Source organism: Egretta garzetta, unplaced genomic scaffold (genome assembly GCF_000687185.1).
Source record: "Egretta garzetta isolate BGI_Z169 unplaced genomic scaffold, ASM68718v1 scaffold133, whole genome shotgun sequence".
In the NCBI taxonomy this organism is placed as follows: domain Eukaryota; kingdom Metazoa; phylum Chordata; class Aves; order Pelecaniformes; family Ardeidae; genus Egretta; species Egretta garzetta.
The window spans coordinates 5,336,282-5,353,862 of record NW_009259111.1 but is presented as its reverse complement, the minus strand read 5'-3'; the positions used below and the strand labels follow the sequence as shown (position 1 = coordinate 5,353,862).

General features: G+C 41.4%; 1 protein-coding gene across 1 annotated transcript in view; it reads left to right on the top strand.

Annotated features, from left to right (window-relative positions):
- Nucleotides 1-14,274, top strand: part of KCNQ1 (potassium voltage-gated channel subfamily Q member 1) — a 320,255-nt gene extending 305,981 nt beyond the window's left edge. Inside the window, exon 18 of the mRNA XM_035891041.1 lies at nt 14,074-14,274. Coding sequence (XP_035746934.1) covers nt 14,074-14,274 — 201 coding nt within the window. The remainder of the gene's footprint in view (nt 1-14,073) is intronic.
- Nucleotides 14,275-17,581: the final 3,307 nt, after the last annotated feature.

The window sequence follows — 17,581 nt, the reverse complement described above, 5'->3', positions numbered from 1 at the left end:
TTAGTAGGTGCTATCTGAACCTTTTTTCAAAGGTTGCATGAGTAAGGGTGAATGAATTTCTCTGCTGAGTAGCTGATTACTCTCCCTGTTGGATGCGGGGAAAGATATTGCTTAGCAAAAGAGATTAGCAGAAAAAAGAACGTAAGTAACTCTATAGTAACTTCTTTCCCTCTTTCAAGGAAAATACACGAAGGGAAGATAAGAAATGCCTGCAGCTAAACCAGTTTGTGTGGTGATACTCAGATCTTCCAAGTAAAGCAGGGTCTGGCTTCTGTGAACACAAATGATCAATCTCCGGGAGGAGCAGGCTGCAGCTTGCTTCAGAAAGCAGGGTGCCGATTCTTGGTCGTTCCCTTCCCGGAGTGCCCCTGTCAACCAAGTCCTTCCTGACTGATGCCCAAGGCAAGCATGGTCCCTCTGTGGAGGACCTCCCTTTAGATGACAATTAAAGTGATGCCTCTCATCACCTGCAACCATTGAAGATCCTTGTGGCACTCCGTGTCTGTCTTAGCCAGGGTTTGGTAGCTTCTTTCTGCCACCGTGATGTTCTCCCATGCTTTCGTCGCATCACTACTCTTTGGTCCTATCTGTAAATGCTGTGGAGCATTACCATGTGCTGTGAAACAGATGCTGCCTCCCATCCCAGGGGAGGTACATTTTGTTACTGATTTAACAGGGGCTAGTGGAGCCCTTAATGGCAGGGGCTTAAGGGGAGAGATCCAACTACATGCTCAGACTTCTCCTTTGTGCAATTGATAACAGTTCTGGTAGGAGGTAGGAGTGGAGAAGGGAACAGTCACAAAGCTTTATGTGCAAGACTGTCACCACCTCTGCCTGAAGGATCTTCCAATATTTCATCACGTCTGGACTCTACGTACTGTGTTACCTTATGTAGAAGCCTCTTCTATCACAGGATAAAATTGCAAAGCCCAAATCCTTTTTGTTTTGAATAGTAATGATCATCATTATCTTAAGAATGAACAACCAAGGCTACTGCCTATGAAGCAGAAGAATAGCAAGAGGTGGATGCACATCTAACATCTGGAGCTAGGCAGATCATTTAGTTTTCAAGCCTGTCATGATGATTAATCAGCAAGGAAAGACTGTGAGCCTTTTGCTTCCACCACTGAGCAGTTGCTTACACTGCCAATAGATCCACTTTTTGAGTTACGGTTTACCAGTCCAAATAAATGCCCAGCCTGGCTCTATTCCTAGAAGTTATTGACAAAGAAAGCACTAAGGATTTTTTGGTATCTTTGTCATCCTTTAATTTTTTCAAACACGTTATTTTATCAGAAACATTTTATCAGAAACTTATAGCTTACTTATATTTTACTTACTGATACTTGTAGTTATAGTGTACTTACTTAAGGCATTATAGCTTAAAATGTTATGGAGAAGAGCCTCAATATTTTAATTGACACAAAACCAGAGGGAAACCTGCAATGGAATCAATTTGGAAAGTTAACCCACACACACCTTGTTATCAGCAGCAGCCAAATGATCTGTCTCTTAGTTTTCAAATGAGTCAAGCCCCCAAAGTGTTAGGAAATTGGCTTAAAGCCATAAGGTTGTATTTTTTAAAAAAAAAAAAAAAAGGAAACAGATATCAGAGTTTTTACAATCTACTTTCTGAGTCCTTGGTGTACACAGAAGACCTGTTTTCGAGGTTTCCTCTGCAATAACTTTGGTTAGAAGCTAAGTCTGGAAACTGAAGCTGGTATTCTTGCATAGCTGGTTGGCTTTGGAACTTGGAATTTAAAGAAAAATGTCTAAAACTACAAAATGCATAACAAAATAATCACTCCATTTCCCCCAAATTCAACTGGCAGAGCTGTTGAACTCCTGCAGGCATGGTAATGACTTTGTATGACCCATGAAATTTGACTGAAAACCCTTCTTCATTAGCAGTTGGTTGCCTTTGTTGTAGTTTTGCTCCTGGTATCCACAAGATCTACTAGTTTGCCTTTATGAATAATACCATGACAGCCAACAAGAAGTTTCTTTTCCTTTTAAACATGGGTTTCCACTGGTAAATATATTACATTCTAGTTCACTCGTTGGTTATTTGCTGGCTTGTGATTGATTGTATCTGCCTCCGCTTTTTGAAGCCGTCAGGAAACAAATGCGGTTTTGGGGTGTCCAAGGCAACTTGATTTTAGAGGGTGCAGAGCCCCTGCATCTTCTCCGGATTTCAGTGGTTTTGCTGGGTGCTTACATTTCTACAAAACGAAAGCAGTTTTATTTTTAGAGTACTCTGAAGGAGATATTTCCAAGGATATGATTTCAGCAGAAGTGAATGGCGGTTGGAAAGGCTGGGGGAGTAGAGTGGGCTCACAGACTTTTATCACCAATAAATTTCACCTCTGATCTCTGTGCAGCCCCTGGGAATGAAAAGTGCCTTTGGAATTGTGTGTGGTTTTCTTTCGTTCCACTGAGTTTTCCCACTGAAATTTTCTGTCTTGCCTCTGTGTCTTTGTAAAGCTTAATGCAATGGCAAAACAAGAGGCCGCCTCCTTTCTGAGGAGCAGGCTCAAGCATACGAGAGGACAGCCCCGGTTTTGTGTGCTCAGAATGGGTGCAAATGCGCCACCTTATTTATCACCAGGATTTCTAACCTTCAAATGCCATGGCCCATAAGTGACTTCTCCGTAATAATATTTATCAAAGTATTTCTGGTCTAATTATTCATGCTGAGCTTGTTCTCTAAAAATTTCTCTTGAAAGAATCTTTTTAAAGATTTTTCTTTTGAAAACAAATTCGTGACCACATCAAACAGAGATTCATGTTGCCGTTGGTTTAATTACGAGCAGCCCTCGGGGAATCTCAAAACTCACTGTTGTTATAAGTGCTTCTCTCCCTTTTTCTCCCCCCCTCCTTTTCCCCTTCCATTTTTGATTGCTGCAGAAGTCATAGTATGGTTATTATTTTTTAAGCTCATTTTAGGCACTTTTTTTGACTATATAGTAACTGTCAAATCATAAATAATGAGTAGATTATGGATGCTAAAAAAGCAACTAGCCAAAAATCTTTTTTTGAAAAAAACAGTTGAAGTCATCTTGGTTTTTAACATTTTAAGCAAAAAGCAGATAGTGGTGCCCTTCCCTACTCGTGCCGTGCCATAAGATCAGCTCCACAACCTGGGGATGTGTCTCACTTCCCATTCCAACCAGAAAACCCAGTGCACCGAGGCTGGCTTTATTCCCTTTGAAAAGCAGTATGGATGCCTCATTCGGGTGAAGTGTGAAGCATAACATAAGCGATGCTGACCTAACGCGATGTGATACATGGCATATTTACTTTAAAAAGAGCAGCAGTCTCAAATCTGTTTTGAATTAGGAAAAGTGTTTGAGAGAAAGAAAGGAAAAAGGGAACCATTTCGTAGCAGACATCTGAAAAATAACAGTTTGGAGGAAGGAGGCAAAACCTAACAGTTAAAGCTGAAAAATGTATTTCTAACACTGGGGATTATGAGTGTATATCTTATTCTTTGGGGTTTGTTTTTTTTTTTTAAATAAAATCTTGGCAACTTAAGTGCGTGTTACGATGATCCAGAACAAGAAGAGCTACTCAATGGTGAAATTATCAGCAGTACTCCGGCAAGAGGTTATTAGTCATAGTCCCAGTATCATACGAGAGCCAGAGCCAAGGATTCAAGAAGCAAAACATTCCCCTTTGGAGAGAGGTCAAGATTAGTCACTTTTGTTTTCTTTAATTGGTGAGGGGGGGTGGGGGTGGTTCCATTTGGGGGTTGTTTTGCTGTGGAGAAGAGTTTGGGACATATTTTTATGCTAGTTGGGTCTTTTGCTTTTTTTTTTTTTTAACCCTAAAGTGTTGTAAATATGCCACTGTTCCACACTGGAAATGGGAATCTACAGCTAGGGGAAAGCTGTTGTCTGATAGCCAAACTTCTGACAACAAAAATATGGAGTGATACTTAGAGGCTGTACTGCCGTGATTAAACCAGCAGAAAGAGTCCTCCAGAGGCAAGTACCACGGGGAGTTTTCTTCACATCTGTGGAACTGAAGCATCTGAAACATAAGCGCCTGTTAGCTAAGCAGAGAGTCTGTCTTTCTTCTGCAGATAGGCACTGGGGTGCTCAACCAGAAGGACCCAACGTAGGAATGTTTTGCTGAACGCGAATGTGGTTGAGAAGGAGAAAGCAATCAGTTTTGCAACCTGCTGTCTCATTAAAAATGGAAAAGTGCTTTGAAGTTTTCTTTGAGACCTGAAGATCTGCCCAGGACAGGGGAAAAGATTTTCAAGGTTTTGTTAGAGCTCTTCCTTCCAAGCTGAAGTTAAAAATGTTTAGGGTATCTGAAGGTGGGCCATTAACCTTAGTGCCTCAGGAAAAATTTCTTCACAGAAAGGGTTGTCAAGCATTGGAACAGGCTGCCCAGGGAAGTGGTCGAGTCCCCATCCCTGGAGGTATTTAAAAGACAGGTAGACAAGGTGCTTAGGGACACGGTTTAGTGGTGGGATGGCAGGGTAACGGTTGGACTTGATGTTCTTAAGGGTCTTTTCCAGCCTAAATGATTCTATGATTCTATGGTTTTCCCTGCTTTGTGCTAGCAATAACAGTACATACCTACTGCAGTGTGCTACCGTACCGGTACACGCAGGTTCACCCAGTGCTTTGGACAGAAGATGCACTAACAACCAGCTTTTCTTCTAGAACTATATCCACACTATTGCATAAAGATAAGGGGCTTTTTTTTCTGGCAGCTTTGATCTAGACTTCCATTATATTTTGTGTTATCTCAAGCCTGTTTGACATCCTCCATAAGGCTGGATTTCAATTTAAGCATAACTTGGGAAACTGTTTCTGATGATGGTACTAGATGGATGTCCAGTGATTTTTGCAGATGCATAAACTTCTCATATTTCTGATATCATTGATTCACTTGTAAGGAAAGAATCCCTCTCTTCTTGCCAATTTGTGTCTTATTTTTAAATGGAAATGGAAGGCAGTTGTGTCTGGTCAAAGAGTTTTTATTTCCTGAGGGTGTGGCTGTAGTAAATGAAGATAAGTAAATTCTTGAAAAATCCAGAGTATTCAGTTAATAGGATAGGGGGATTTTATCTTCTGTAGTAGCTTCTGATAAAAGTTATATTTAGAAACAAGACCCTAAACTTCACTTTGCTGGCTTCATGCAAGGAGAGGAAAACATTCCAAGCTCCCTTGTTCATCTACTGCTACTCTGTTAGTTTAGAGGAAAGGGTTAAAAAAATAAATATCTGACCTTTGTAATATTTTAGAGAAAAAAATGCTGTATCCTGAGGCAGTGCTGGGCCAAAGACTGTAGATTTTGGACACTGTCCTAACTTGAAAATTTCCATGTGTTTTAAGTCTTGTCTCATTTATCTACAACAAGAGTCAACCACAAATTTTAATTGCTTGGCTATAGCCCTCTGGATGCCAGATAGATTCGCGAGCATTGTGCACATTTGGGGATGCACTCGGTGCGGTGAGGCCAGCAGGACTGGCCTGGGAGCTTGGGGAGCAATTCATGGCCTGAATCTACACCTAGAGCTAAAGAAAGATTCTCAGGAAGAGCTGATTTCCAGAGGTTTGGGTGTTTTAAATAAGCCAAATATTTTTGCAAGAGGTTGTTAATAGCAGGCACAAAAGCGCTGAACCGAGGCCACTGTTCTCAGCTGTCTCTTCTCAAGCAGCAGCCATACCCAGTCTCTGCTTCTTACCATCTCCTCCAGCCACATCCATTGTGGTCCTCATTTCTGTCTTGACTAGCAACATTTTATGTCATCCCTTTCCAACTTTTTTTTACCCCCAGGCCTTTCTGAATCCTCTCCACTTCTAATATAAGCACTGCCCCAAAAGCTTTCTACCTTTTGAGGTTTTGTACTCTATAACAGTCCATGGCCAAGTGTATTTCGCTCTCCCATAACTTAATTCTTCCATTTGCCAGTGCCCTACTGACCTTCTTGTTAGGAGGAGAGGTATATATTCATCTTACCTCGCTTCCTTTAGGCAAGCAGCAAGTTACAGCCAGGTAATTTTTGAAGGTGACATGTAAAAACCAAATCAACTTGTGTATTTGTAACTTTTGATTTCTATTTATTTCTCATCCTTTTTAAGATCTTAAAGGAATTGCTCTCTTACATCAGCACAGCATCTCTTGTGGCTGCTTATTCCTTTGTAGGTCTCATTTAATAGTTGCTCTTGTACCTGAAGTTTTGCCTGCTGCCGATCCACAGCATTTATTTGCATAAGGATTATGTACATGAGTTGCGTGTAAGTGGCTGGAAAGAGTCAAAGATGTCTGTGAAGGTTTCTGGTTTTTTGCATAGCATCTTCTTCAGCTGCTGCTGCTCCTGAAGGCTGTATCTGCATTTTCATTTGGGGAAAAATGGCCATATCATAGAAGAGGCGGTTACAAGAACATGGTGCCAATATTCTGTGTTTGGTAACATATATTGCTGTATTTTATATTACATTATTTATTTAATCACATATAACTGAAGTGGCTTTTTCATATCGGTTTTTCAGTTTTTGACTTGTCAGAGCATGTCTCTTGCTATTGTCGGTTTCAAATAGAATTTAAGGGAGACGTCTAATCTGAAAAATAGCATTATGGTTGTAATCTACACTCTTCTAAGAGTAATGAAGATCCACATGAAGGAGATGGAGCTGAGTGAATAGTTAACCAGAGATGTCATATTTCCAGAAACTTTGAGGAAGCTTTTAGAAAAAGATGTTTTTCTTTGGGGAAAAGGACATTTGGAAAGGAAAAAGAATTCTCTGCAGTATAGTTACTTGCTTATCAAAATTGTTTTCCCAATTCTAACGGAAAGAAAGACTGCATAAATCAACCCTGTCATTTCTCCCATTTCCTATAGCTTGAGCATCTGGTACCCTAGAGCTTGTGCTGCACAATCTGGGCAAAATTCTTCAAACAAACAAAAATTATTTTAATATGCCACAAGCGTTATAGTCAGTAATGAAATGGCCACAAGCTGGTGTTATCAGTTGGTTTTACTTCCCAAGATAATTAAGAAAAATGTGTGACACATCCAAGTTTCTATAGGGTGCATTAGGAATTTAGTATGCCAAGTCAAGACTTTTTTAATAGCAGTTCACTGGTATCAAGGTAACTTCTGGAGGGTCGGAGCCAGCGACTGGCTTGTAAATCCTGGTTGTTCCTGAGAACTGACCCAGACTCAAGGGCTCAGCAGTTTCTTCCCAGTCCCAGGTCATCACCCTCTGTCGAAAGTGCAAGCGGCACAGCCTGATTAATGGTGAATTATCAGCAGCCATTGAAGGGTTACTACTACAAGAAAAAAAGGGGGGGGTTGACACTTTTGAGAAGTGTAGGAGAAATATTTTACTATAAAAATACAGAGTAAGATGAGACCAGCAGCAGTCTCAGTTTACTGAAAAAACAGAACGATTTTTAGTATGTCAAAGCGAAGAAGAGATTGGCACTGATGGCTTTGGGGAAGAGAGCTGATTTTCAGGCACAGTGTGTAGCAAGTGCCTCTTTCCAAAGATGCTTTTTGTCTCAAAGTTATGCATTTTATTTGTGAGTTAAGACAGTGGATACAGTGTTCATATAATATTTTCATTGACTAGAAAGTGACTTGTCACGTGCAACCCTCAAACCCTGTTAATTTTGTTCCTCAGGAGCTCAGCCTTTATATTTTTCTAGCGATGAGTAATCTTGTGTTAGAAGAGAGTGTTTTCTCAGTGGCTCCACTTCCTCCATTCCTCCCCAGACACTGCACACATGCTCCCTTCTCTGGCCAACTCTCAAGAGAAAGTACAGACAGTCTGGAGAACAAATCTTCCTTCATGCAGATTACCGTCTCCTATAAACACCTCAGCGACGGGTATATAACCTCCAGCAAGACTGCTGCCTAATCTCAGGCAACAAAATAAACAAATTGAAGCCAGAAACTGATAAGAGGATTCACAAGAATCTGGGATCTTGGGTACTGTAAGTGGAAGAAAGAACTCTTTCCATGATTTTTGAACAATCATGTACCTGAAGAAACTTTCTTTAATAGTACTGAAATTATTGGTCTTTCCTGCCACTATTATAGTTCTAGAGAAATGTTCATAATAAATCCTCTGTGAAGATTCCCATACCTATCCTCGGGCTTCTCTAGAAAGCCACTCCTAACATCGTATTGTTCCTGTCCACAGGGCCCTCAAAACTAAAGTATTAACTTTAAGAAATACTGAGATACCAAAATGTGCAGAGACTTAGCAAGAAGAGGAGCCAGGGAAGCTGCTCGCTGAAGGTTCCCCAAATATTCTCAAGAACAGTACTTAAATAGGATAGATTCCACCAAAGAAAAACATGATTTATAACCACACCTTCGCTTGCAGAACACACTCGCTGTTTTCTTAAGTACTGCTTGATACCAATGCCTTCCTTCCTATCGTTGCTATTAACAGGTATTGTAAGTTCTGGAATATTTTTTGCCTCGCCTCTTTTCTTCAGCTGAGTCATTAGTGTGCCTGACAACGATTTTGTTAACAGAAAGGACATTTTTGTGTGGTTTTCTGAAATATAAATCTAGCTCATTACTGAGTATAGTAATGAATAGTGAACGCACTAGGGATTCTATACAGCGCCACTTACTACGAGGATGCGCTTCCCTAGAAGTTTGCCACACTACAGTGTTGGGGTCCTCCTTATTAAGAGGCCACCAGGAGTGATAAATACACAGAGATCTCCCCAGTCGTCTTCACTTTTTTTGAAAAGGTGCCTTGAAGAGTTGGTTCTCTTTGAGCTAAAAAGCTGCAACCTCAGGAATGAATGCTACTCAAGATAAGTCAGGATAGCGGACTTGGGAGTCTAACATTGGAAAAGTAGCTGAAATTTGCTTTTATCACGTTTTTGTTCAGCCAAGTGTAGCTTGCGTTCTGGTTTTCCTCTTCTCCTTTAGCAGCTTCACGCTTGGCTTTCCGTATTAAGAATAAGCAGAGCCCCCCTGAACCACCAGGCAAGCACTGTGCTGATAAAAAGTCTCTTGATTGAGCACAAATTACTTGTTTAATCAGCCAACCACATTAAGAACATAGGTAGTTATAAACCACCATTCTGTCCAAAGGGCCCATGATTTTTACCCTTAATAGTATTTACTTTTGAAATCTCTCACAATGAGAATGAAGGGCAGATGAGACAGCTTTAATGGGCAGCGTTAATCAACCTTGATGCCTCCAGATCATGGAGCAGCACTTGGCATAACTTATTAGTTATTTGTGGTCTTTGTGGCCTAAATTATGCCAAACTCCTAATTTTGTCCTTCGACTTCCTTACTATTCGGGATATCCATGGCTGAAAATACCATTCCCCTCAGCTCTTTAATTTCATCTGTCCTTGCCCCTTCCCAGTAAAACCCTATAATTATTTTGGGGAGTAGGTCTCCAGAGCGCTGCTCATTAGCTCTTCATTACAGGGGTGCATGAAAGAGACTCTCCTGCAGATGTCCCTGGAGCCTTCTCAGGCTTCTTTGGTTTGTTTTGTTTTGTTTTTAAAAAGAGCAAGGAAAGAAATTCATTGTTATATTTTATGTTCTGAATCATACCATGAATTTGTTACGAATGCTCAAAATTACAGGGTATTTAAAATTAATATAACACGAAGATCTGGAGAATTTTAATAGATAAATTGCTCAATATTTTGTTCTCTCATCACAAGAACAGTCTTTGTCTTGTCCGCTAGCACCTCCTGGAATGCCTTTGATACCTTTATAAAAGTTGGCATGTCACTTTTTATCCAGTTGTAGAGGACGGCTGCTCCTGAAAACATGACCTAAGAGGACCTTGTGGTTCATAGGAACTACGTCATCGCCACTAGCCTGTGGGGTGGGGTGTCAGAGTCGTCATGTGTCTCTGTGACGTTTTAGGGAGAGAAAAAATCTGTTCTGTAACATAGCTACATTTCCTACATTCTAATCTTTCAGCCTTTGTGAAGAATAAGTTCGGGGGTTTTTTTTCCTCAGTGCACTGCACAGATGAGATTTTTTTATTAATTTCTATGAACCAGGTTCAAAATGTGTTTAAATCTGCTTCTCTCCATCTGTGCTCAATCTATGAGCCTTGGATCTTTTTTTAAAAAAAAAATTTATCTCAGAGGATGGAAAAATCTTGTTTTCGTACAATATTTCAGTAAGACTTAGGAATAACTGTAGTGTGTAATTTCTGCAGAGTTTCAAACACTCCCTCCTCTCCCCAACAACTATAAAATACAAAGGAAATTATTTGCATATAAAGAATTTGATCATCCAAACATCATGCCTCTAATGAAACATAAATCAGCTATAAAGAGCTTACTTAGTTTTCCCTAAAAGAAACAAATCAGTCTGAGTTATTTTTCTACATAATTAACGCTATTTGCTGTTTTAAGTAGAGGGATCGGAGTTGTCCAAAGCAGTTAAGATTATAGCAACCTCAGCAGTTTTTCTGTTTGCTTTACTTTTATTCATTCTGGCATCATAGCTAATTTCTAATCAAGTAAATGTGTTTGAAAGTATGATTCGGGGGAGATGAGACATTTCTCCATGCTAAGTGCATAAAGCTAGTTTAACGAAGAGGGTATTGCACACAATGACATTTTCCTAGCGGGTATAATTACCTCTGCAGCAAACAAGCAAATGATGCGTTTCAGGATGCGTGTCTGGATGAGGACAGGCAGATTGGGCATGCTAATACGCAAGGCCATTCACCAGCAAGCCTCTTATTTTTGTACATCAGAGGCCTGTGATGACAGTAGAAGTTGCCTTCTGGTGGCTTTTAAATGTCTCTTTAAAATGTCTCATACTTCAAGCGGACACCCCTTTGGCAGAAGCAAGGGTGGGGGCCCATCATCCTGTTGCCATCTCATTTGCAAATGTCGTCTTTTCTGATCCAGTCCCAAGAAGCATGAGCAGAGCAATGTACAGAAATCCAGACTGCTCCTTTTCTTGTAATATCCAAAGAATATGTTACTATTTGGGATTGACAGTTCAGTCCAAGATTGATCCAGAGCGCACTGAAGTCACTGGAAGTCTGCGATTGCCAAAAACTACCACTGACTTCAGCATGTCTTGGAGCAAGCCCTTCACGGGCGCAGAACTCCCTGGGAAATGGCTTGCTTTATTGGAAAGCAAAACTGAGTAAACAGCAATTAAACACAACCAACTATTTGGACCTCCCTCCACAACAGCTTTGTGGCTTTAGAGCCCTACCCTGATAAGCAGAAATGGGGAAGACGAAGGTCTTTCCTTTTTATCTCATATGGCTCAGCTCAACAGTAATTAGCTTCTGCCTCTGCTTCTGTGGGCCTCCTGCACTCCACAGCTGCAGCAGCCAAACCTTGTTCCCTAGAAAAAAATTAGACTATTATCTCTGGGAATTTATTTCCCAGCAAGAATATTCACATCTCACTTCTCTCCAGTACTTCATCACCAAGATGCACAGCTCTTGAAGGACTATCCAGATCTCAGTCCAATCTACTGTCATGTTCAATAGCTCATCTCTGCAAGAGTTTCATAAATGCACATTTTCCAGATATATCTTCAGTCTGTGTTTCCTCTGGTAATCCCTGCCTGGAATCACAAATTAAGAAATATATCTATAGAAATCCCCAGGTTAATTTAGAATAATTAGCAAAAAGACATTGCTTGTTCACGGAAAGGTTGTCCTTCGGACGCTGAAGATAGCTGTTTGTCTGCAGTCTTCCGTCCTTCCAGCGCAGCTGCCTCAGAAAGCAAGCGATACCTGGGCAGTGGGGGATTTTTGCAGGCTTCACTAGCACTGATTTGTACTGTCACGCTTGGGGCATGAGTTTGCCGTCTGTGATGGGCACCATTTGGGCAAAGCATGCCTTTTTTTAAAGGGAGTGGACAGACAGTGACGAAATAAAAACCCAATGATCTAGTCGATTTTCCATCTGTATTTTCATCTCGAAATCTTGAACTTCTGTGTTCTTCAGCTTCTTCATCTGAAGAATCTCATCTTTCAACAGCCATTTCCATCCAGAATTACTGGTGTTTCATGTACCATCTAGGGTGCTTTGCCTAATGTTTTCAAAGCCAGCTGCAAAGTATAAATCTCTGGCACCTCATATTTTTAAATCACTGTATCTGCTTCCCTACCAGTTGTACAAAGTGTTTTAAAAAAACAGCGTTTTCTCTACGGTGGAAAAACATTTTGGTCTCTGCTGAAATCCTCCAGGTTTGTTGATGTTCTGCTCAGCCTTACTGTCTTTTACTATCCTGTGTGATACTTGGATGATAGCCAGGCACACATAAATTGCTCCCACTCATGCTCTCTCCGGCGGTTTTATGTGCCTTTCACTACTTTCTAGCAGATATTTTAGGCAGCAATTTATTCCTATCACGTTTTTTCCTGCTTGCTTTCTTTCCCCCTTTTAAAACCTATTACATCTTTTTGCCTACAAGTTACTCAGTGGTTTTGGATCCCTGTGGGTCGATGGGTCAGAGACTACAATGGCAAAATCGTGGCTTTCTCTTTAGGCTTATAGAAGGGAGTAGGAGGCCGTAAGAAAGACTCTTACCGCCCAATTTCAATGCTTGCCGTGCCAAGGGGCAGAGAGTGGGCATGACACTGAAGCTGGAAGTGCCCATCTTCCCCTCAGGACATCTGGCTCAGTACGCTGGAGGCAGCACAGAGAGGAGGCATCCTGTGCCAGATGAAAGGGGGGATACAGATTACTTCTTCACTGGAAAATGCAAGAAAACAGAGACTGAACCTGTGGTGCTCCTAGAAACATTTCATTCTTGATTTTCCTCTGGATACCACAAGCATACACCAAATAAAGTCTAAATTTTGGACAAATCCATAACCTGCTCTCTATTAAGTATCCTGATTTTTCATTGTATTTCTCCTAAAGTTTAGAAAAAAAAAAAAAAGGCAAAAAAGATAAATAATTTAAGGGGCTTCTGTCTGAAGGCAGAAGAAAATGAGCAATATGGATTCAGGCTGCAGCCCCCCCAGTTGAAAAATCAGTTTCCACGCCTCCTAGAAGAGCTCCTGGCTTGCTGTGAATCACGTCATTCAAGTGGCAGTCCTAGGGAACACTGTGTCACTGGGGAGGTGAGCGTGTAAAACTGAATCATGCCCCGCTCCCAGCCCTTGCCACAGACCTCAGCTGCTCCACATTTGCATCAGCAAAAATATCTGTGGGGCGTTTTGTGGCCTGAGCTGGTAATTGGGCCCAAATGTAACAACGAGCATCAGTCAGTCCTGGCTTAGCATTGATTAGATCACTGCAAGGAGAGCAGATATTTACTAGAGCATATTGATATTATTAAGGCATATAAGCGTGTTAGAAGTTTGTCATGTTTAAAATAAAATGTGGACATAATAATAACAAAAAGCCACAGAAACTCAGTGCTGGGACTTAGTTCTCTGTCCCAGCCCATCTCTTTAAAAGCCCATTTGTCATGCGTTCATCCAGGTATAAAATGAGTGTCACACTACGTACCCAAGGTGAGTATTAACAGGCCTGTCCTCATCCAACTCTGAGCTATTGCTATCAATATGGTGATAGGTGCTTTATATATATAAATATAAATATATATATTTGCATTACATTTCTAATGCTCTGTCTGACGGACTGTGCATCTGTAGTGTCTTCACAGAGGTTGCTGTGGTCCTAATTAAGAAGACTGTCATTTTAATATCGCATTTGTATCACATGGTTTGTTGCAATTTTCTCATGTGCTGCTACTAAACAAAGCTTCCCTTTGCCTTCCTAGGTTGGTCTGAAGTTGCTCCAGGGCAGGTTTAGGTTGGACATTAGAAAAAACTTCTTCCCCGAAAGGTTGTCAGGCTCTGGAACGGGCTGCCCAGAGTGGTTCCAAAGAATGTTTATCAATATGGTGATAGGTGCTTTATATATATAAATATAAATATATATATTTGCATTACATTTCTAATGCTCTGTCTGACGGACTGTGCATCTGTAGTGTCTTCACAGAGGTTGCTGTGGTCCTAATTAAGAAGACTGTCATTTTAATATCGCATTTGTATCACATGGTTTGTTGCAATTTTCTCATGTGCTGCTACTAAACAAAGCTTCCCTTTGCCTTCCTAGGTTACACAAATGGACCAGAAACTGAACCTCATTACAGATATGCTGCATCACCTGGTCTCCCGACAGCAGGGGGATCAAGGGAACAACAGATCATCTCAGAGAGGCAACAACATCAGTTCGGATCTTTTCCTCCCTAATAACACCCTGCCGACCTACGAGCAACTGACAGTACCGGGAAGAAATGAAGACGATATATCCTGATGTGGCATAAGTCTGGGTTGGGTTCTTCCCACCTTTCTCCTTTAAATGGGACTGAATGTTGAGAACCTGGAAGGAATTAAGTTCATCAGCTGTGCAAGAAAACACACAACTACTGCATCTCTACCACTAGTCTCAAATACGCTCTTCTAAAGCCGCTGAAGGATTGCCAGGCCGTCTTCTACCGAAGCTCCACGTTGATTTTGCTCACGAACAAATGATCGCTACTCGTTGTTTCTCAGAAAGACCAAAACAACGTGAAGACAGGCAAACTGGCAAGGATTCAGAGCTCCTTTAATAATAATAGTGATAATAATATTCTAATAATACTTGAACTTAGATGGAAAAAGTGCATTCTGTTTATGAATCTGCAGATAGCAATATATTTCTACTACTAAGGTTTTTAAAACAAACTAGGATAACTTATGTTGTTTTTATTATATAAACATACACTAACATTCTCGAGAATGACAAACCACATACTGAATGATTTTCTGTTTTATTTTAACATTGCTGCATAAACAGTTATCAGATAATGACCAGGTTTTAAAAATCTGTTTTCCTTCAGGGAGGAACTAATCCTTAATCTGGAACAATACTATTTATAGTGGAAAGTGCTATAGATTTTTTTAAGATATCAGTTTTTCATGGGGAAACAATAAAATGTTACATAGAGAAAATTATTCTGCTTTCTAGAAAATTGTTGCCAAAGAATTTATATATAAACAGAAAACACAGTGGTCTGAACGTACTTGTCCTGAAATAGCTTCTTGAAAAGAAGGCCCACTACTTCTTAGATTTACTGGGTTTTAGCTTAGGGTCACCACGAATAGTACAAGAGGCTGAAGTGGCTGGACCTGCTGGTCAAGTGCCTCAGCTGGCCACTTGCTGAGTGTCCATAATCCTCGCAGGAATTGAGGTCCCAGTTCAGGAAAGCATCTCTCATCCAGACAGCGTATTTGACAATTTGAAGAGTTTCCTGAATAATGTCTTGAGGAATTCAACTCCCTGCAAGAGCCATTTGGGATTGAAAAGTGCCAGCTCTAATTTGTAGGACCGAGGCCCTCAGCTACAACCCACAGAGGTGAACCACATTACCCCACGTGATAATTGCAATAAAGCCAAGCTCAGTGTGATTTTTTACATACACAACGTGAGCAGGGTTTGGGCTTTGATTACTAAGGGTGAAATTCAACCCTTGAAGATAGTCAGCACCTGTAGCATAATAGCCCTGCTTTGAACGTGGAACATCTTTAAAGCTGACAGAGCATCAGGAAAAGCTATTTAGTCCAATGTGGTGGTGGTGGTGGTAGCCCCTACCATTGGCAAAAGAGGGAGATGTAGGCAGATTTATCAGCTCTGGCACTTTGAGCATCATACACATGCCAGTGCACCCTATTCCCCTCACCGCAGAGCCTGTACCCCGTGGTGGTCTCTCTCCTTCTCCTGGAAAACCGATGCCCTGAAGCCTCGGACCTTTGCACAGCAGTAAGCGTCACCAGGCTTTAACATCTTTGAGCAGTCTGAAATACTGATGTGTAATCAACTGAGATCACAAGGAACCTTCTCATAGTGCTGCTCATATTCCGGGCTTTCTTTTCAACATTTCATCTCTTTCACTTGGACTGCAGGGAAAAGCATACTGTATTTAACTTTACCGATCATGTTCCAGTTACCCAGCCTCGCTGCTGCACAGTAGATACATGTTAAGGGTGTAGAAATTTACAGGCATAAACAGGAATTTTATCTGGGCATTATGTTTTATAGAAATCAAAATTATTGTCATGATTTTGAATATTTTTTAAATGAGATTCACTATGTAATTTCAGGTTACCAATCAGCCTGTTAATTTCCTAATAAAATACAGGACAAGAGTGCCATGTCTTTTGGTTATTCTAAAATCGAGACACGATACACACAGGAAAGCTGTTGGCTTTGCTTTTCTTTTTTCTCTTAGCCCTCTGTACAGCGTAGAGATGCCATATTTGCAAGGCAGGACTGGAAACCTTCTGCTGGTTCGTTACTACAGAAATGACAGACAGAGGGGACATAATCAGCTGGGGTGGCCTTGGGGAGAAAGACGTGTCTTGTAGCCCTTGCTGAAAGCAGCCAGGTCAATGCGTTTCTCGGGGCGTTGTGTTCATCAGAAAATGGGTCTGTTCTTACCTGTTTGCTCCCAAGGCCTTACCTACATTTTCTGTTTAGCAGCTAATCTCGGTGATAACAGTCTGGCATAGCAAGCGTTTCATGCGAAAGATCATTTCCCTTTCTTGATGTGTCAGTTGGTCTATATCCATCTGAAAATCACCATTACCAGAATCCTGGGAATAACCAGGTTTTACAGATTCTCAAGGCTAGTGGCAAGTTGTTGCAAGGTCGGTGATTCTTCACTTGGGTCCAGCTGATCCTTCCAGAAGTTGCACCAGCTGAGACCTGCTGCTTCAAATCTGATAATCCACCTCTCCCTAAGAAAAAGAAGATGATCCATTTTCCTGGCTGAAGACGGATATCATAAAATGAGCCATCCAAATTTGCCATGCGGCTGCCCAGAGCCAGCCATCCCCAGGTGTTCACTGGAGACAGGCCTGACCTCTCCGCTCAGAGGACCAGACTGGATTTACCTTGCCTGCTGGAGCTTCATATCTCAACAGCTTCTCCTGGAAGTGGGTACCTTGGCATCTTTCCTTCACAGAGCATTGTGGAACAGCAGCGGCAGGATGATGAGCTGAACAGTTCAACGCTGAACCAGCCTGAAGATACCAGCATGTGGTGAGTATGTGTTTCTGCTGAAACCTTATCTGCTGGTGTCCATGGTTCATCCAAACTGTTGGGGGGAGGGGGTGTTAAGTTGGTAGGAAATGTTTGTAAATAGCTTGAAGGGGAGCAAAGGAAACTGCAAGGTAGGCAAAGCCTCGCCTTGATAATTTTCTACCCCTTTTTTGGGGAACTGTGTTAAAATAAAGGCATCTGAGGCTGCAGAAAGGAGTCTCTTAGAGCAGCTCAATAGCAGTTTGCATTTCAAGACCGGTATAAGCTACGCCTGGACCCCTATCCCTGCCTAAAATAAAAAAGGTCAGCTAAAAAATAGTCATCTGAAAAAATGTGAACTGGCTCAGCTTTCCCAGCCTACCAGGATCTGGGTGCTATGCCCGATACAGAAGTTGTAGGAAGCCAGTGAACAGGAGAGGAGGAGAAATGTGGGGCTGCCCAGCTGAAGGTGGTGATGAAGGCTCACCCTGTCCCAGCCCACAGCAGAGGCAGATGACCCTGCCAGTTTGCAAAAAGAAAGATTAATGTGAGGGAGGGGGGA